Source organism: Schistocerca americana, chromosome 4 (assembly GCF_021461395.2).
Source record: "Schistocerca americana isolate TAMUIC-IGC-003095 chromosome 4, iqSchAmer2.1, whole genome shotgun sequence".
In the NCBI taxonomy this organism is placed as follows: domain Eukaryota; kingdom Metazoa; phylum Arthropoda; class Insecta; order Orthoptera; family Acrididae; genus Schistocerca; species Schistocerca americana.
Genome location: NC_060122.1, coordinates 587,129,053 through 587,149,200, shown reverse-complemented (window position 1 = coordinate 587,149,200; position 20,148 = coordinate 587,129,053). Strand labels below are relative to the sequence as shown.

General features: G+C 38.9%; 1 protein-coding gene across 2 annotated transcripts in view; it reads left to right on the top strand.

Annotated features, from left to right (window-relative positions):
* LOC124612688 (INO80 complex subunit D) overlaps nucleotides 1–20,148 on the top strand; it is a 158,534-nt gene that overhangs the window by 73,279 nt on the left and 65,107 nt on the right. For both annotated transcript variants that reach the window (XM_047141023.1, XM_047141024.1), the window contains one exon: nucleotides 294–621. In XM_047141023.1, the coding sequence (XP_046996979.1) occupies nucleotides 294–621 (328 nt within the window). The remainder of the gene's footprint in view (nucleotides 1–293; nucleotides 622–20,148) is intronic.

The following is a 20,148-nucleotide window of genomic DNA, read 5'->3' as shown; positions in this document are numbered from 1 at the left end:
CAGACCAAATAGGAACAGCATCTGAGGTGATCAGATGGGAATGGTATCCAAAATTGGACAACTTCACATGGAATGACTCTATAGATTATGTACAGTTAGTTGCTGCTAATTATTGTGTCAGCATTAAATTATTTTACTTGTTTTAAAGCCTTTGCTGTGTGCTCAGCTGACAAAACACTGAAAGATAACTTGTTTGCCCCCCAATTAGTGCACTTTTCTTTTTTGTAGGTGGCATAATTGGATTGTTTCACACTTTTTAGTATTGTGAACAGTTGGTTTTGATTAACTTACAGGTGTAGAAGCAACAGATAGTGAAGGAAGTGAAATTGAAGATGAGGAAGATAGGGCAGTTTTTCAACGGCACTGGTTTTCAGTGAGTGTTGAGCAAGCAGCAACTGGACTAGGGGGACGTGATGGCCGTCTTGCTCAAGTGCGTGCTGAAACGAGACGTCGATTACGACAGATAGTCCGTGGCTTACCAGATACAGCTATGCGAGTAAACATGGGTTTGGATATGAACGGCAGCTGGGCATTAGCAGAGGCTGTATTAAATGCAGCCAAGAAGTTTCCTACAAAAACTGCACAGATACTAACAGGAAAAGATGGTCATCGTCATAACAGGTAAAGGGAGCACAATTTGTTTGTGTATTTTCATCTATCAAATCTTGTATGGATTGTAAATGTAGTTGCTATTTTGATAAATTTTGAAAATATTTATGCATATAACTGCTAAAGTGTGTGCCACTTTTCAGCATTGTGTGACAGTACTTCGTTTAATACAGTGTGTTTGTTCATTGTGAAAAGTATTACCTAAGTTTCAACATGCTGTTCACCAAATTGATTGTGGAAAATGTTACAGTTTACATTAAAAGTGTGGGATGGTGAATTAAATCAGTACTTTATCCAGTTCTCTGTCCGGTCAGCATTTCCAGAATGTAGCAATTCTTGTGGCCTTGTTATTTGCCTTGATTAAGTCCTATGTTGCGCAAGAGAGTTTCAGTAGAGCGTATATGAGCATGGACCGAACAAGGTAGTGCAGTGGCTAGCACACTGGACTCACATTCGGGAGGATGACGGTTCAATCCCATGTCTGGCCATCCTGATTTAGCTTTTCCGTGATTTCCCTAAATTGCTCCAGGCAAATGCCAAGATGGTTCCTTTGAAAGGGCACAGCTGACTTCCTTCCCCATCCTTTCCTGATCTGATGAGATCGATGACCTCGCTGTCTGGTCTCCTCCCCCAAAACAACCCAACCCATATGAGCATGTGGCCTGGATCTTGTGTTCTTCTGCACTCGCAGTGTGTCTCCATCAGCTTGGAGAATGTGAGAATGTCTGCATGTGGGTCTTGCAGTGGGTGACATCCACCCCAGGACAATTGGATGATCTAATTAGTCCCTGTTTAAAGTTTTTAGATATCTTGAGCAAGTAGTCAATTTGTGCCCACCCTATACGCATTGAAATCTAAATTTTGTTGTGATGTTTTTTAAATTTATGCAATTACAGTGCGCCACTAGGTGATTTGGTAACTAACTCCACGAGATTTGACTATTTTAAAGATTAACATCAATTTAATAAAGTATTTAAATAATTGGGGTCAAAATAATAAATAACAATATTGAGTTACCCTCAATTCCCCTGTCAAAGTGCAGCAGTCACATTAGTGGCTAATGTCTATGCCTGAATTGGACACGAAGTCTGTGGATGAAATATTGTTGGAAGATCACTTGTGTGGAATGGCTGTGATTTGAAATAGGTCCTAAGATGAACATCATCAAAAGTAAAACTAATTAATGGGATATAGTCAGAGTAAAAAAGAGGTGATGCAGAGGGAATTAGATTAGGGAATTAGGCTCTTAAAGGAGGACAGAAGTTTTTCTATTTGAAAAACAAAATAACTTGACATTGTCAGAAGTAAAGAGGATATGAACTGCAGACTTGAAATAATGAGGAAAGCTATTCTAAAAAAGAGAAATATGTGAACATCAAATATAAATAATGTTAGCAAGTATTTTCTGAAAGCATTGGTCCAGAGTGTAGCTTTACATGAAGTGAAAAGTGGATGATTAACGGTACAAAAAAGAAGGGAGTAGACATTTTGCAATATGGTGCTACAGAAGAATCCTGAACATGGATAGATCATGTAACCAATGAATAGGTACTGAATTGTATCCAGGAAAGGGGAAGGGGGATTTGTGGTACGGCTTGACTAAAAGAAGAAACCGCTTGATGGGGCATGTCCTGAGGCATCAATGAATAGTTAATTTGCTAATGGAAGGAAGCGTATGGAATAAAAAATTGTGGAGGGAGAACAAGGATTGGCTACAGTAAGTAGGTCCAAGTGGATGTTACAATAGTTAAACAGAGATGCAGTGACTTGCAAAGAATGACTAACATCGAGAGCTGGATCAAAGAAATCTTCCAACTGAAGACCACCACCACCACCACCACCACCACCACCACAACAACAACAACAAGAATGCACTAAATAACTCTTAGCAGTTTGTGTAGTTTGTATCTTTATGGTCCATGGTGTGTTGTGGACTTTTATGTCAGAAAAGAATGTGTGTCCAATGGGAGCTCAGTTTTTTAGTAAAGTTGCATGCACTTCCATGAATGATCTTAATTTGCAGGTAACATATGCAATTCAAGAGGTCTTCTTATTTGAGATTTTCCCAATATCGATATTTTATTTAGTTGTGAAATATGATTAGCCTTAACAGTAACAGCATTATTTTAAACCTCAAAAGCTCCATTTGTTGCTCTTTGGCAATGTGATCAGGTGCCACCCTAAACTCATATTTGTCTGAGCCATGTGCGCAAATAGGATTTCTTTTTTTCTGCTTCTCTCCCCCCCCCCCCCCCCCCCCCCCCCCTCCCCCAAAGTTGTAAAGAGTGTGTTCAGCCTTGCACAAATATCTCACAGAGAAGTCCAGAAGTATAATTATACCTCTTCACCTTCAATAGACTGTTGTCAACAATCATTATTGAGTTCTGGGATTTTTTTCTGGTCAAAACATTTGTACTGGCAGAGGCTACACTTTTTTTTCTTTCTTTCTTTCTTTTTCTTCTAAAAAAAAATGATAAACAGGTGCTGTGTTGAAACAAACAATGAGAAAGAAAATGCTGTGCTCTGAAAAAATTGTGATTTTGTTTTCTTTCTCACAGTAAGTTTGAACTAAAGTAGCAGGGCATTTAATTTAACTACAGTAGCAGAGCATTTAAACTGTTAGACACATGCTTTCTCCCATTTGTACTGTGTCTATATGTACATAATTTTAAACAACAATTTAGACACAACAATGTGCTGTTTTGTTTTCTTCTTCACAGTCAGTTTTAACAGAAAATCTGTATGTTAAGAAAAACATAAAATTTGTATATTAAGAAAGCTGTATTTATGGCTTATTGGCTTATGATTAGAAGACTGCTATGCAATTTGAATCGTTTGAAATTTTGTGATGCTAACCGTAGGCAGATTAAAATTGCTAAATAATGTCACTGAAGCTACAATTCTCACAGACCTATCAACTGGAGAGACCTTTCTCTTATCCTGTACACCCCTGTACACCAGGGATCCCAACCAACATACCCATTCAATTTAAGCAAATCAAGGTTTTGTTTGCAGTAACAACGAAGAAGACTCAAAGTGGACATTGTTACATTGGAACTGATTTATGATAAGAGTGTTTATTACATGGTCAGTTGTACATTTCTTTCTTGTTAACTGGTAGTTCAGAAAATCAGTTCGTATTTTTATCATACAGTATCCAGAATATAAAAAAGATGCATAATCTGAAGTTTTGTAATTGTGTTGCATACAATATTAAAAAGAAAATAACCGTAGAAGCAATAAAAACCAAAAATGAAAACAAATAAGCCATTTTCATTCACATTCTCAGTGATTGATTATAATTTCAAGTTCCATGCCTACAGCGTGGGTGAAGTTGCAACAAGGAGCTGAAGTTTTTATTCTGATTCAAATCCCAGTGCTACCCCTGGTTAGGATCTACAGTATTAGGTTGGTGCATAAGTTCGTAACATTTTTGTTTTGCCTGTTCCCCCTGCTGGTTGTTGGTGATTCATTTATTTATTGTAATTTTTTATTTGTAGTTCACTGCTGCTTTTTGAGTTCACATATTGTTATTTTGTCATTTGGTAATAATGAGAGGAGCTGTGGACACCAGAAAATGGAGTTCCAAATGGAGAAATTGGAATATTTCCAACGTATTCTTCTTTTGAGTTCAGTAGTGGGGTGGTGACAGCTGATGCAGCCAGAAACATTTGCTCCATGTATGAGGATATTTCCTTTGGACAGGGACTAACAAGAAAATAGTTTTCTCATTTTAAGGAGGATTGTTTTAATAGTAGAGACTCTCCATGTTCAGGAAGACAAGGCTTTGATGAAGATTATTTAAATGCAATAATCCACAATGATCCCCATCAGTGTACTCAAAAACTGGCAGTGTGATGAACTCTGTTCATTCGATATTGTGTGACACTTATATGCAATGGGGAATATTCAAAAATTGGATGTATACATACCGCTTGATCTAAGCAAAAGTCACAAACATCAGCAAGTGGTCATATGTGCACCTCTGCATGCTCGTCATCAATTGGCTAATGAACAACACCGACCATTCCTATCCTGTATTGGTACTGGTAATGAGAAGTAGTGTTTTATGCTAATATGGGTAAAAAAAAGAAAGAAAGAAAAAAGGAATGGTTGAGCCCAAAGAAAGCGACTCCCCACCCAAAGACCTCTGTGCATCCACAAAAAATAATGTTATGTATCTGGTGGAACAGCAATGTACTACGAATCACTTCCCTAAAGTGTAACCCTTACTGCTGACATTTATTGTCAACTGAGATGTCTTACAGTTTCAATCCAAGGACAACGACCAGGAAGACTGCATGAAGTGATGCTACTCCACAACAACGCCTGCCCACGTTCTGCAAGACTGATAAAAAACACTATACAGGAATTGGATTGGGAAATCATTCCACACCCATGTTATTAACCTGACCTTGCACTCTCAGGTCTTCACTTGTTCTGTTTTCTACCAAATAACCTTCATGGAACTTCTTTTCTGGTTGAAAATGTTCTCTCTGGACATGGATTGACCAGTTTTTTACTACAAAACCACGTGATTTCTACAGTTGCAGAATTGAAAAGTTACCTAGCATTTGTAGACTGTTGTAAATAATGAGGGATAATATATTATTGATGACTGAAGTCTCAGTTATGTGGATCTGTTTTGTTTATTAAACTTATGGAAAACTGCTATGAACTTATGCATCAACCTAATATATCCAGTTCCCATATATAATTAACAATTGTGAAGCACTCCCGTGTTTCCTAATGTCTTTATATTTGCTTGTAAAGAAGCAAAAACCAATAAAAACAGCCAGAAACCCATTTTGTCAAACTTTTTGCTATTTTCACTCAAAATATGTTTCCTATATTTCATTGTCCTTGGTAACTGCATAGTTTGCGTGTATGTTAAAGGTGGCACTGGGTTAAATGATAGCATTATTATGAGAAAGAACCCTGCAGATGACTGACATTATCCTCACTCCTAATCACTCTGCCTCTCTCACGAACATGCTATGTATACATGGCATTTTTCTTACAGTACATCATCATGTATGTGGAATTGGACAGGGACTGACCTGTAATTGATTATAATACCTTGGTATAGATTCCGGTGGCCAAGATAATACTGTCATGTCGTAACCACACTCACATCCAATTCCAGAAGTAGGGCTGGCAATGAAATACAGTACTCAGCTCTGTAAGCTCATATATTACAAATACCAATGTACAGCCAGAACAGATGTGAACTCTTCACTGGGGAATGGAGTTATTTATAAAAATATCGAATATTCCAGAATGCTGGTGTCTATACTAACTTTGGATATTCCAGAATATACAAACATAAGATGCTTCAAGAACGTAACATAAAAGATAAATACTAAAGAAAATAATTGCTGATTGCTGGGTTTGAAGTGGCAACATGTAGCACACCAGCCAGTGATGTTAACCACTATGCCACACTGCGTGTACCATAGCTCACTGCATTGTTCCCCTCCTAGAGAAGCAGTTCCCTGCTGTTTCAGAAGTTGTTATTGGATCCAGCTGCAGCATCGTGGATCTAGATGTTGCCACAAGTCCTCTGTGTGGTGGCTCCTTGCATTCTGGTCGTGTTGTTACATCCTCTTCACTATGAGGAGCATTGAAGGTAGGATGTCCCTGTCTAAGCTTCACAATTTTCCAGTGGGTCTTCAGCTTCCTCTAACTTCCCATTGTTGATCTGTGCCTCAGAACTGTAGTAGAGCTCCGTACAGAGAACAGTGACGATGTCTCCATGCCTTTGTCTTCTTGATGGAGAATAATAATAGTTGACTTAATATGTGACATCCAACAAATAATGAAACTAAGTGGCCTGAAGTAGCACTGTAGTAACTTTTCTGATAGTTACACTTTCTGCACAGACATAAAAATCCAGACCAGTCCTTCAGGCTGTATGTCACTGTCCGGTGCTTGCTCTCGGTATTTCTCCTGGGCATCCATGGTCCATATGCGAGACAGCTACCTTGCTCCTGCAGTCCTGGTGATATGGTTTTCATGTAGTGATCAGAGTAGTGCCCGGTTGAAATGGGAAATGTGTATCCATTGTTGATATTGGCTTTGCTTAAATGCAGCAGAGAGATTGGGATACAATAGTGCACGCCATGTCATCCACATATGACACAGCGAAGCAATACAGTACAGGCTTCACATCACTCCCATAATTTATTTGAACATATTATATGCCAGAAGAAACTCAAGTTTCACATTGTTTACTTCTGCATTGAGGAAATGTATCATTGCTTGTGGGGGTTGGAAAAACTGTGCCATAGTAGAGTAAGATTGCAATATGCTTTTTTGAAAGAATCCATTATATTTGCTGACAGTTGCATTTTGTTTACAAGGGATCATTGTGGCTTCATTTAATGATAACTTCAAAACTACCAGCATTTTCTTGGAATTCGTTGGAAAAGGCTTCCTGGTCACAGTCTGACTGGGAACTTCATTCTGTAACTGACCAACAATCTGTGAAGTTAGTTTTTTTCCTTGACTTGGTGTTTAATATTATAATTTGACTCTTGACGTTCAGTGATCAGTGTCGCAGAGAAAGCATTCAATGGCACACCTTTGCCCGTGCTTGGAAAAGCTCAGATCTTGTGATCTTGGTCAGACTATCAGGACCATGGATGACATGTATTGAGTATATGTGTCATACATGCTTACAACAGCTGAGCAAATCTGCTATTGGAGAATGTTGCCATGGCACCAGTCATCCTACTGAATATAACAACACTGAGACTCTGGCATGAGCTTCCAGGTGTTGGATAGCTTTATTAAGGAAGCAGTTGAAGCTTAACTAGCAACTGATGTTATTAATAGAGATGGAAGTTTTTGTTTAAATTCTGTGTGTAGTCCTTCTCTCTCCCTTGTCAAAAAACAGAGGGATGAACTTAATGCTACCTCACCCATTACTTTCAGTCATCTTTGTTTTAGTGATGCACTACTCTCACTCTCTCTCTCTCTCTCTCTGTCTGTGTGTGTGTGTGTGTGTGTGTGTGTGTGTGTGTGTGTGTGTGTGTGTGTGTGTGTGGAAAGGGGGGGAGGGGGGGGGTTGCAGTCAGAGAGTAGTTCATCTCGCACTTGAGTTATCTGGATTCTTAGACCTATCACATTTTCAGCACCTTCCTGAAGTTGTATTAGATGTGCCCCTATCCCATAATTGTTAGCATGACAGTTACAATACAATCCATGAGACACAAACAAATGCATCAAATAAAGAACAAGCATTGCTCCCCGGTGACAAGCAGTGAAATTACAGAATGCCAAAGTACTACTCTCACAAACTGTGAACATTAAAATGACAGCTACCAGTAAATAAGTTGGAAATAAGGAATGTATACAGTAAATCAGCTGCCCCTGTTGTATTAAATTATGGATCAAGGCATCAGTGTACATGAGTGAAGATATGAGAGAGGAAGAGGAAGAGAAATGTGTGAAAGTGCTGGAGTATAATTTTTGAAGAGATAAGGAAAAATTACAATGTAACGTGAGTGAAAAATAAGAGAGAACTTTTATGGGAAGAAGTGGTGTGTCTTTGCTTCACTGTGAGAGAAATATATGTGGCATTCCTGTCAATTTTTCAAAGAAGAATGAAAAATATGATGAAGGAAATGCTTCAGCTTTTTCTTAAATGGAGCAGTGTTTCAAGTTGTGCATAGAATGCAGTGTGACTTTTTCTAAAGGCATTAATATTGAAAGAGTATGAAATTATTTTTTTGTTCTGCATGACTACAGTTAGAATACCAGATAAATGAAATCTTCTCTTGTGACAATGATGAGATTATAGGTAATTTATCTGTGTGACATGTTACTGAAGGGCATGCATATGGAGAAGGTAATTAAATACTCACATAATTTGACACCTCACAATGAAACTGTTTGTACTAGTCTATTATGTGGTAAAACAGGTGTTTGTTGCAGATGTAGCACATAGTGTCCATCATGGTTGGTTCTTTCCATATAAAGTTTTCTCAGTTTTCATGCCATTTTGGATTGTATCACAGCTGGTATTGGGCTGTACAATATTCTGTTTCACATACTAAGGACATATAGGTACTAATTTTTGGAGGACATAGAGGCAAACACAAGTCTTCCTGCAAGCAGCAGCAGTGTTTTCTGCCCATTTGAGATGTTCATTCGAAAATATGTCGATATTCTTCACAGTATTCTGATAAAGAAGAAGAGAGGGCAGATGTTTGTGACATTCATGGCTAATTATCTTCTGATGAGATACTAAGGTTACAAGACTTACATTTAGTTTTAGACCCCGATTTTGCGTATGTCTAATTACTAGAGAAAGATACATCATTCATGGTGAAAATTATATCTTTTACAATATCTGAAAAATGTTGTTTTCATTTGTACAAAGGAAAATTCAGTAGAGAAAACTCAGATGTTATGAGACAAAGTTGCTGGTCTCTACATCCTTCCAGGAGACAAAATAAGTAGTGCTGCTGATAAACACACATTAAAGTGACGCTCTTCTGTAGATTTCGAAACTAAAAGTTCCTTCCTGGGAGGGGAAGAGGGGGTTGGGGGTAACATCGGGACATCTTAAAAAGAAAGGTTAGGTTACTCAGACCCCAGGATATGAGGGACTGTTCTCTTGTGAGAATGAGACAAAGTCTTCCCTCAACCTCACTACATGTGAGTCCCTCTCATTATTGTAAGAAATATTGCTTTGCCATGTGTTGTAATTTCCGATTTCTTTGTAGTAATCAAATGTTTGTTTTGACACTTGTGGACAGCATTCCCCTTGTTCATCATTTAATAGAACTCACGAAGTCTGCAGTGGTTGGATTGACTTTCTGAAACGTCCTATATGCTTGTGTAGATATTCCAACGTTTTTCGGATGACATGAGACAATGTAATACTGGGGTGCAAAACTCGCACGTCTCTCGCAGTTGACTTCTGTATTGTGTGCAGCTGATTCTCTTCTCTGGGTAATCATCTACTTCTTCTTCTCCGAAGACTATAACGGATTACAGGAATTTATTAAGCTACTTCTCTATTCTTGAAGTAATTTGCATTGGAACACTTTCAGTTTATTCGTGGTATATTTTCATCTCTCAACACAAAGCAACATTTATTCTTTATCACATAAGCAAGTAAACTCTGGCAAGCCAACTGGTGTCTTTAAATGTCAGATTCGATAAAACACATGTACAATATCATAGTAACAATCCAATAATTTATGGACATCACATGCGTCCTGCCTCATGCAGAGCTAAGACATGAGAAAGATAAAAGTCTCTAGTCTCAAGCTCGTCCAGTACATGAATGTGCATAGAAATCTATATTTAATTGTTCATTAGTCTTTTATACAATCACCACAGACACTAACACATCAAAGAATACTACATAATTATTCCCTGAGTTTTCATCAAGTCTTCTGTGACACTGGCAGCAAACACCTGTTGTCATCAGTGACTCGCCCTTCTTACAGTATTCTAATAAAAAACTTCCAAAGTGCACATAGAAACAGGTGGATTGGTAGAAATGTTCTCTCTCTCCTGCACTTGTACCTAAAATATTGGGCGTTTGAGACGGTGGAAGGCAGAGTGTTTCTAGAATTTACACCAAAATTCTTGAGGCACCACACATTCCTCCCCTTAGCTCGAACACGTGATATTTTATACATATTCATTATGTACAATAATATCACAAAAGATAAAGAATTATCTTTTAACTGTACATCTCTTTCTACTAATAACTTTGCATATTTTACCACAATTATAAAATGTGAACCTTTCAATCCATGTTGGAGTTAGCTCATTTGAATCTCCAAAAATTTGTGAGTACCAAATTTTGTTTTCTATTCCTCTTCCAATCGTAAATTCCAGGTGTACATAACTCATGAATACTCTACTACTTTGTTCCTACCTCCTGTACTAATTTTCCCAAGTATGTACTTCCTCATTACGTATTATAATCTGGAGGAACTCTGGGTAGAATAAAAGTGTTCCCTTCTTCTGACTCTTGTAAATCTAAAACATAAAAATGCTAGTGCTACATAGAATTCAAGCCTACCAAACTTATCCCTATAAACGTGTGACTTCTGTCACGATACTGCCCCTTTTCCCTTTAGGAACAGTACCTATATCTTACATGGGTTGATCCTAGGAGTACCCTTTCTCCTTCTGTCAGGGTAGGTATGCCCCTTTCTTATTCCTATCCTCCTATGGTACAGGTCAATCCCCTTCTTGGTACCCCTGTCCGCACAGTATAGGTCAGCCTTTCATATGTCTGCTTATCCGCCCTTTTTCTCATCCAATAAATGTTGAGTGTGCCCTCCGTATCCTTCTTGAGTAGACCTTCTAGTTCATTGCCCTAGCATACATCTTTATGAATACTATTCTTAAATATTCTCTTGGTAAAGTTACAACTCTACTTTACACCTTAACTCCACTTTCCAATACTTCTCTAATATTCTAGAGTCCTCTTTCACTCCTCACTCCTACTATATAGACAGATATCATGCCCACACATAGTAGATGCTATGTCAACCTGTATTTACCAACTCCCAGTAGATACTATGCCTTTTCTCAAAGGACTAGCACGACGCGTGCTTTGATTGTTATTGTCCTGTCTTCATATACATGTAAATATATATATGAGAGCAACAAAAAAGTAATGATGCAGAACCGTCACATATCAACAATGTAATATGTGCGTCTGTTCAGATGTACATATATCTTTATTCCCCTACATCTTCTTGGCAGTTCTGACATCACTTCAGGTTTCTAATTTGTAATTCTCCTGTTTGTGTTTAAGTGTATCTTTGTGTGTATGTAGATGTGTGTTTGTGTATCCTGATTCTTCGGCCTACTTATATGAAATAAGTTGAAGGTTATTGGAAACCGCAGAAAATAAAAAGGACTTCAGCGATAGAAGTATATGCATATGGAAAGAGGGAAAGATAGACCGGTACTTGGATGAGAAGTAAGAAAGGGAAAGGTAGAAATGGTTGCTAAGATTGAAGAAGAGAAAGAAGATATCCCCAAAGGTAGGAACCCCCCCCCCCCCCCCCCCTCCCCAGGATCCCTACTTCGCCGGTACTTGAATGAGAAGCCAGAGGAGGTATGATGTTAAACTTCTCCAACAGAATGGACATTCTCGCCTTCACCTTTGAAGCCCCCCCCGAAGAAATATATTAGCAACACCTATGGAACGGCAAATGGTGAAGAATCAGTTAGACCTGTCAAACCCTCCCATTTACATTACATCTCACAAAAGGTATAAAATATTCTATAAAAATAGAAAATTATACACTACAACCAAAGAGTTGTTCAGCTAATCACTTTTAACTTTATTTTATACACACATAAAATATTCTGTTCAGTTTATGTCTTCTAGATATCGCTCTGCTTGAATAGTACCATGATACTATATTTATACTAGTACTGTATTCTATTCGTTTCATTCCATGTTTAGAGGTCACTGTTTACCCATGATTTCTCTTAAATAGGTCTCAATCTTGTAGTCATATCCGGTTTCCTATTTACTAACATTATAGGATAGTTTAAGAATTCAAGAATAGATTACAGAAAACTTGGAGGGAATTCGGTGCAGGAAAACTGAGTTTGAGGAAACACCGAAAACAACTAGAGATCCGACGGTCGTCACTCCGCCCATTAATACAGAACATTAATATCACTGGGGGGGGGGGGGGGGGGGGGAATGTGACTCCGCCCAGATCCCATGGATCTGACATTAAGCTCACTCAATCATTTATGGACCAATACTTCTTGTTAAATTTTGTGTGGAAGCCTCCCCACAACAAAACAATTACCACTTTACTAGGAAATACAACATTAGGTAAAGTTATTCTTTTTTCTACTTTGTCATGGACAAGTTTGAATTGCTCGCACAAGTCGTCTGTAAACTTGTTAGTATCCTTAGATTTGGAAGAAGCAACAGTCACAACATTTCCAGAGGTTATACTCTTGGAAATTTCTCGATCTATAATTAGCTCAGAAGGTTCCACCAGACTACTTACATTTATAATGTCAAAGTTGACTATTTTTTCTTTGAAATTTTGTTCTACATTATTTACTCGCGAACTGACATCTTGTGTAGTAACAGCTCTTATACTAACACCTGGAATTTTTGATTGCATAATTGAAATTAATTCCATAGATCGATCTGTGCTCTCTATCAAGATATTAGTTTCCTGTCTTATGGAATTAAATTTAACATTACATACATTTTCACTAAATTTTAATTTTCGACTAAATTCAGATTCTACATTATTAAATTTATCTTCAATATCAAATTCTAGGTTTTTAGCTAAATTCTAAAATCGCTCATCCTGCTTTTGTTTAAGGTCAATAAATAGTTGATTAATGTGAGTTCACTCTTTAAATCTAACTTCATATTTTCTACCTTATTATTTAAAGAGTCAAATTCAATCTTTAATAAAACTATATTTACTGCTTGACTGGTCATGGTTTCACTTTGAGCATCTAATTTTTCACTTATAGTGAAAGCAAACTTAGCACTTTGGTCATCTAATCTAGCATTTAACTTTTACTGAGTCTAACTTTAGACTTAATCCTTTGATTAAATTTGCCACTTCACTCCAGTCTGGCATGTCCCTATTCGCTATCATGGCCGTGGCTGTTCCTGAAGTTTGTTGCTGTTCTTGATCCATAATTTTATTGATCTTAGACTTAGCAATCATCTAAAAGAAAATCACCACTGAGTACAATAACTATAACAACAGTTATCATTCAGCTGTCCCCTCAGCTTTTACCAAATAATTATTGGTTTTCACTCACCCAGTGTAGAGTTCTAGCTGCATTGGTGAGCGAATGTGTAATCAGCGCCAGCAGACAGCACTGGCAGCGGCGACGTCGAATTTTGGTTTCAGCAACGTCGTCAGTGAGCGGACACGGAGTCAGCACCAGTGAGCAGCAGCTGGTGCAGTCAACGTCAGTGGCTGGTTACTGCATCGGCGCGGTGTACATGTGTGAAGGAAGACTGCTTACTCTCCACACCCAATCTTCTTAGTCGAAAAGTTGAGGTCTTCTCTCCAGTTTTCTCCGCTGTTACTTTCTCACATCTTTTACTTCGTTGCACTCGCAACTTTCTTCCTTGATTTATTGGACTCAATATGATTACTGGAAACAGTTCTCATATTTTGTTAGGCCTGGTTGCTACGGTAATGCCTAATATCTTATTTCCGTTTCTGCCTTTAAATTCTCATTTTCTTTGGGTCCTGTCACTTAGGTTGCCACGTTCTAATGTTTTTCGGCGACAAAACTGGCCATTAAAATTGGTACACCAAGAAGAAATTCAGATGATAAACGGGTATTCATTTGACAAATATATTATACTGGAAGTGACGTGATTACATTTTTGCACAGTTTGGATGCGTAGATTCTGAGAAATCAGTACCCAGAACAACCACCTCTGGCCATAATAACGGCCTTGATACACCTGGGCATTGAGTCAGAGCTTGGATGGCGTGTACAGGTACAGATGCCCATGCAGCTTCAACACGATACCACAGTTCATCAAGAGTAGTGACTGGCGTATTGCGACGAGCCAGTTGCTCAGCCACCATTGACCAGACGTTTTCAGGTGGTGAGAGATCTGGAGAATGTGCTGGCCAGGGCAGCAGTCGAACATTTTCTGTATCCAGAAAGGCCCGTACTGGCCCCGCAACATGTGGTCGTGCATTAGCCTGCTGAAATGTAGGGTTTCACAGGGATCGAATGAAGGGTAGAGCCACGGGTCGTAACACGTCTGAAATGTAACGTCCACTGTTCAAAGTGCCGTCATTGCGAACAATAGCTGACCGAGACGTGTAACCAGTGGCACCCCATACCGTCACGCCGGGTGATACGCCAGTATGGCCATGACGAATACATGCTCACTGTGATGTTGCCAAACACGGATGCGATCATCATGTTGCTGTAAACAGAACCTGGACTCATCCGAAAAAAATTTCGTGCACCTAGGTTTGTCGTTGAGTACACCATTGCAGTTTCTCCTGTCTGTGATGCAGCGTCAAGGGTAACCGCAGCCATGGTCTCTGAGCTGATAGTCCATGCTGCTGCAAACATCGTCAAACTGTTCATGCAGATGGTCGTTTTCTTGCAAACGTCACCATCTGTTGACTCGTGGATTGAGACGTGGCTGCACAATCTGTTACAGCCATGCGGATGAGATGCCTGTCATCTCGACTACTAGTGATATGAGGCCGTTGGGATACAGCAGGGTGATCCGTATTACCCTCCTGAACCCACTGATTCCATATTCTGCTAACGGTCATTGGATATCGACCAATGTGAGCAGCAATGTCGTGTTGCAATAAACCGCAATCACGATAGGCTACAATCCGACCTTGATCATAGTCGGAAACGTGATGGTACACATTTCTCCTCCTTACTCGAGGCATCACAAGAACGTTTCACCAGGCAATGCTGGTCAACTGCTGTTTGTGTATGAGAAATCGGTTGGAAACTTTCTTCACGTCAGCATGTTGTAGGTGTCGCCACCGGTGCCAACCTTGTGAGAATGCTCTGAAAAGCTAATCATTTGCATATCATAGCATCTTCTTTCTGTTGGTTAAATTTTGCGTCTGTAGCACGTCATCTTCATGGTGTAGCAATTTTAATGGCCAGTAGTGTATCTTCTTATTTCTGTAATCTATTGATCACATATATGAACTTTGGTGTCAGTATACTTGTTGATTAACGATGTACTAGAACTGCTATGCAGAACAAAATTCTCTTCTTAGACATATAAATATCTTCATCGTCTCACTCGTATCTCGAGCTTTAGATATAATTAAGTACATTGAGACATAAGAGTTTGTTTAAAAACCATATCAAAATATAAACATGCGTCTTGACTTCTCTGAGTCCAAGACATGAAGTAAGATAAAAGTCTCTATTATCAAACGAGTCCAATACATGAATGTGCATAGAAATCTGTATTCAATTGTTCATTAGTCTTTTTTACAATCACCACAGACACTTAACACATCAAAGAATACTACATAATTATTCCCTGAGTTTTCATCACGTCTTTGTGGCGCTGGTGGCAAACACCTGTCGTCATCAGTGACTCACCCTTCTTACAGTCTTCTAACAAACTTCGGACCTGCACATAGAAACAGGTGGGAATTTACACTGAAATTCTTGAGGCACTACAATATTTTTGAAATTACGTACAAGCCTTAACAATTTATTGCAACATTAAACTTTATTCAGTTGTATTTTTCACTAGACTTGACTTTTTCCAGAAATGGTTTGTTTGTTTTAATTACAGTAGAAAAGTCATGATAACAAAGTTCTCAATTAATTTTAACATTTGAATGATGTTTAACAGTAGGTACTGAAAGTGTGAAGGGGGAAAAAAAAGGAGTTGGGATGGTAGGGGAGAGGGCCAAAGACATGGCATGTTGTTGTTGTTGTTGTTGTTGTTGTGGTCTTCAGTTCAGAGACCGGTTTGATGCAGCTCTCCATGCTACTCTATCCTGTGGATGCCTCTTTATCTCCGAATAACTACTGCAACCTGCATCTTTCTGAATCTGCTTATTGTATTCATCTCTCTCTCTCTCTCTCTCTCTCTCTATGATTTTTACCCTCTGTGCTTCCCTCCAGTACTACATTGGTGATTCCTTGATGTGTCAGAAGGTGTCCGACCAACCGATCCCTTCTTCTAGTCAGGTTGTGCCACAAATTAGTCCTCTCCAATACTATTCAGTACCTCCTCATTAGTTACATGATCTACCCATCAAATCTTCAGCATTTTTCTGGAGCATTACATTTCAAACGCTTCTATTCTCTTCTTGTCGAAAGTAGTTAGTGTCCATGTTTCACTTCCATACATGGCTACACTCCATACAAATACTTCCAGAAAAGACTTCCTGACACTTAAATCTATACTCAATGTTAACAAATTTTTCTTCTTTAGTAATGCTTTCCTTGCCAGCCAGTCTACATTTTATATCCTCCCTACTTCGACAGTCATCAGTTATTTTGTTTCCCAAATAGCAAACCTCAGTTACTGCTTTAAGTGTCTCATTTCCTAATATAATTCTCTCAGCACCACCTTATTAAATTCGACCCCATTTCAGTATTCTCGGTTTGCTTTTGTTGATGTTCATCTTATATCCTCCTTTCAACACACAGTCCATTCCATTTGGCTGCTCTTCCAGGTCATTTGCTGTCTCTGACAGAATTACAATGTCGTCTGCTAACCTCAAAATTTTTATTTCTTCTCCCTGGATTTTAATTCCTACTCCAATTTTTTTCCCCCTGCTTGCTCAATATACAGATTGAATAACATCGGAGATAGGCTACAACCCTATCTCACTCTCTTCTCAACCACTGCTTCCCTTTTGTGCCCCTCGACTCTTATAACAGCTATCTGGTCTCTGTACATATTCCATATAGCCTTTCGCTCCCTGTATTTGACCCCTACCACCTTCAGAACTTGAAAGAGAGTATTCCAGTCAACATTGTCAAAAGCTTTCTCTAAGTCTACAAATGCTAGAAATTTAGGTTTGCCTTTCCTTAACCTATCTTCTAAGATACGTTGTAGGGTCAGTATTGCCTCGTGTGTTCCAATATTTTTACAGAATCTAAACTGATCTTCCTCAAGGTTGGCTTCTAGCAGTTTTTCCATTTGTCTGTAAAGAATTCATGTTGGTATTTTGCAACCATGATCTATTAAATTTTCACACCTGTCAGCACCAGCTTTCTTTGGGATTGGAATTATTATATTCTACTTGAAGTCTTATGTTATTTCGCCTGTCTCATACATCTTGCTAACCAGATGGAAGAGTTTTGTCATGGTTGGCTGTTCCAAGGCCATCAGTAGTTCTAGTGGAATGTTGTCTACTCCTGGAGCCTTGTTTCGACCTAGGTCTTTCAGTGCTCTGTCAAATTTTTCACGCAGTATCATATCTCCCATTTCAACTTCATCTACGTCCTCTTTCATTTCCATAATATTGCCCTCAAGTACATTGCCCTCTATATACTCCTTCCGACTTTCTGCCTTCCCTTCGTTGCTTAGGACTGGTTTTCCATCTGAGCTCATGATGTTCATTCAGGTGGTTCTCTTTTCTCCAAAGGTCTCTTCAATTTTCCTGTAGGCAGTATCTATCTTACCCCTAGTGATAAATGCTTCTAAATCCTTACATTTGTCCTCTGGCCATCCTTGCTTAGCCGTTTTGCACTTCCTGTCGATCTCATTTTTGAGATGTTTGCATTCGTTTTCGCTTGCTTCATTTAGTGCGCTTTTATATTTTCTCCTTTCATCAATTAAATTCAGTATCTCTTCTGTTACCCAAGGATTTCTACTAGCACTTGTCTTTTTACCTACTTGCTCCTCTGCTACATTCACTATTTCATTTCTCAAAGCTACCCATACTTCTTCTATCATATCTCTTTCCCCTGTTCTTGTCAGTCGTTCCCTAATGCCCCCTCTGAAACTCTCTATAGCCTCTGGTTCTCTCAGTTTATCCAGGTCCCATCACCTTAAATCCCCAACTTTTTGCAGTTTCTTCAGTTTTAATCTACAGTTCATAACTAATAGATTGTGGTCAGAGTCTACATATGCCCCTGGAAATGTATTACAACTTTAAACCTGGTTCCTAAATCTTTGTCTTACCATTATATAATCTGTCTGAAACTTTCCAGTGTCTCCAGACCTCTTCCACGTATACAACCTTCTTTCATGACTCTTAAACCAAGTATTAGATGTGATTAAATTATGCTCTGTGCAAAATTCTACCAGGCGGCTTCCTCTTTCATTCCTTATGCCCAATCCATATTCACCTACTACTTTTCCTGCTCTTCGTTTTCCTACTATCGAATTCCAGTCTTGCTTGACTTTTAGATGTTTGTCTCCCTTAACTATATGAATAATTTCCTTTATTGCATCATACATTTCTTCAATCTCTTCATCATCTGTGGAGCTAGTTGGCTATAAACTTGTACTACTGTAGTTGGCATGGGCTTCGTGCCTACCTAGGCTACAATAATGTGTTCACTATGCTGTTCGTAGTAGCTTATCTGGGTTCCTATTTTTTAGTCATTATTAAACTTACTCTTGCATTACCCCTATTTGATTTTGTGTGTATAACCCTGTATTCACCTGACCAGATGTCTTGTTCCTCCTGCCACTGAACTTCACTATTTCCCACTATATCTAGCTTTAACCTATCCGTTTCCACTTTTTAAATTTTTTAACCTACCTGCCCGATTAAAGGATCTAACATTCGACGCTTCGATCCATAGAACACCAGTTTTGTTTCTGCTGATAACGACGTCCTCGTGACTGGGCCCCGCCCGGAGATTCGTATGGGGGACTATTTTACCTCTGGACTATTTTAAACAAGAGTAAGCCATCATCATTTAACCATGCAGTAAAGCTGCATGTCCTCAGGAAAAGTTGTGGCTGTAGTTTCCCCTTGCTTTCAGCCGTTTCACAGTACCAGCACAGCAAGTCTGTTTTGATTGATGTTACAAGGCCAGATCAGTCAATCATCCAGACTGTTGCCCCTGAAATTACTGAAAGGCTGCTGCTGCCGCCCCTCTTCAGAAACCACACATTTGTTTGACCTCTCAACAGACAAGCCTCTTTTGTTGCACCCATGGTACGGCTATCTGTATCGCTGAGGCACGCAAGCCTCCCCACCAATGGCAAGTGCCATGGTTCAGGGGAAAGGGGGGGGGGGGCATGATGTTGCATACACAACCATTTTAGAAATATTGTAGCATGAAATATCAGACGATTGAAGGAGCTTCAAAATTGCTTTCCACTTCTCTTCAATGTTTTCTGGTACTTTTCTAGAACTCGAACTGCAACATACCCTTTGCTTTTCAATTATCTGGGCCAAAAATGTGTGTTCGTCAAATAGGTCGTCAGAACTTGTGGAATCTTTTATAATTTAATTAACAACTTGTGTGACCCATCCAAGTGCTAGCTAAATCCGACAGCGCTTAACTTCGGTGATTTGATGGGAACCGCTACTACCACTGTGGGCAGGCTGTTGACTTATATTCTTTTTATAAGTTAACATTAAACACACATTCTTTTGGCCATTACTAAATGATGAGACCAAAAATGAATAGAATAAGATTATCAATAATTTATAGATGATTTACTTCACACACAAAAACAACATATGTACATTGCCCGTGTTGTGTTGGCAAATGCCTAAGGGGAAAGTTTTGGTGGAACAGGTAGCCATGCCTCCACATTGATGTAAGAGCTTTCTACAAGGTCGGATAAAAGAGACACAGCCTTAAGACAATGTTTAGAAGTGCGATGGTGTTTTAAAAGTGTTTTGTCAGTCACATAAATCTACAATTTTAAAAAATCTGTGCCCCTCATAAACCCTGGAGATTTTGCAACCCTGGCCGTAACCTCGGAGAGCACTAAAAACCCAGGACTGTGCAAGCTGATCCCAGACTTTGATAAACCTAAGCATATTAGTTAAGTTATTTGACTGGTATGCTGAACGTTGTGGGTCTGTTTCCTGTCAAGTGCCATTTTTG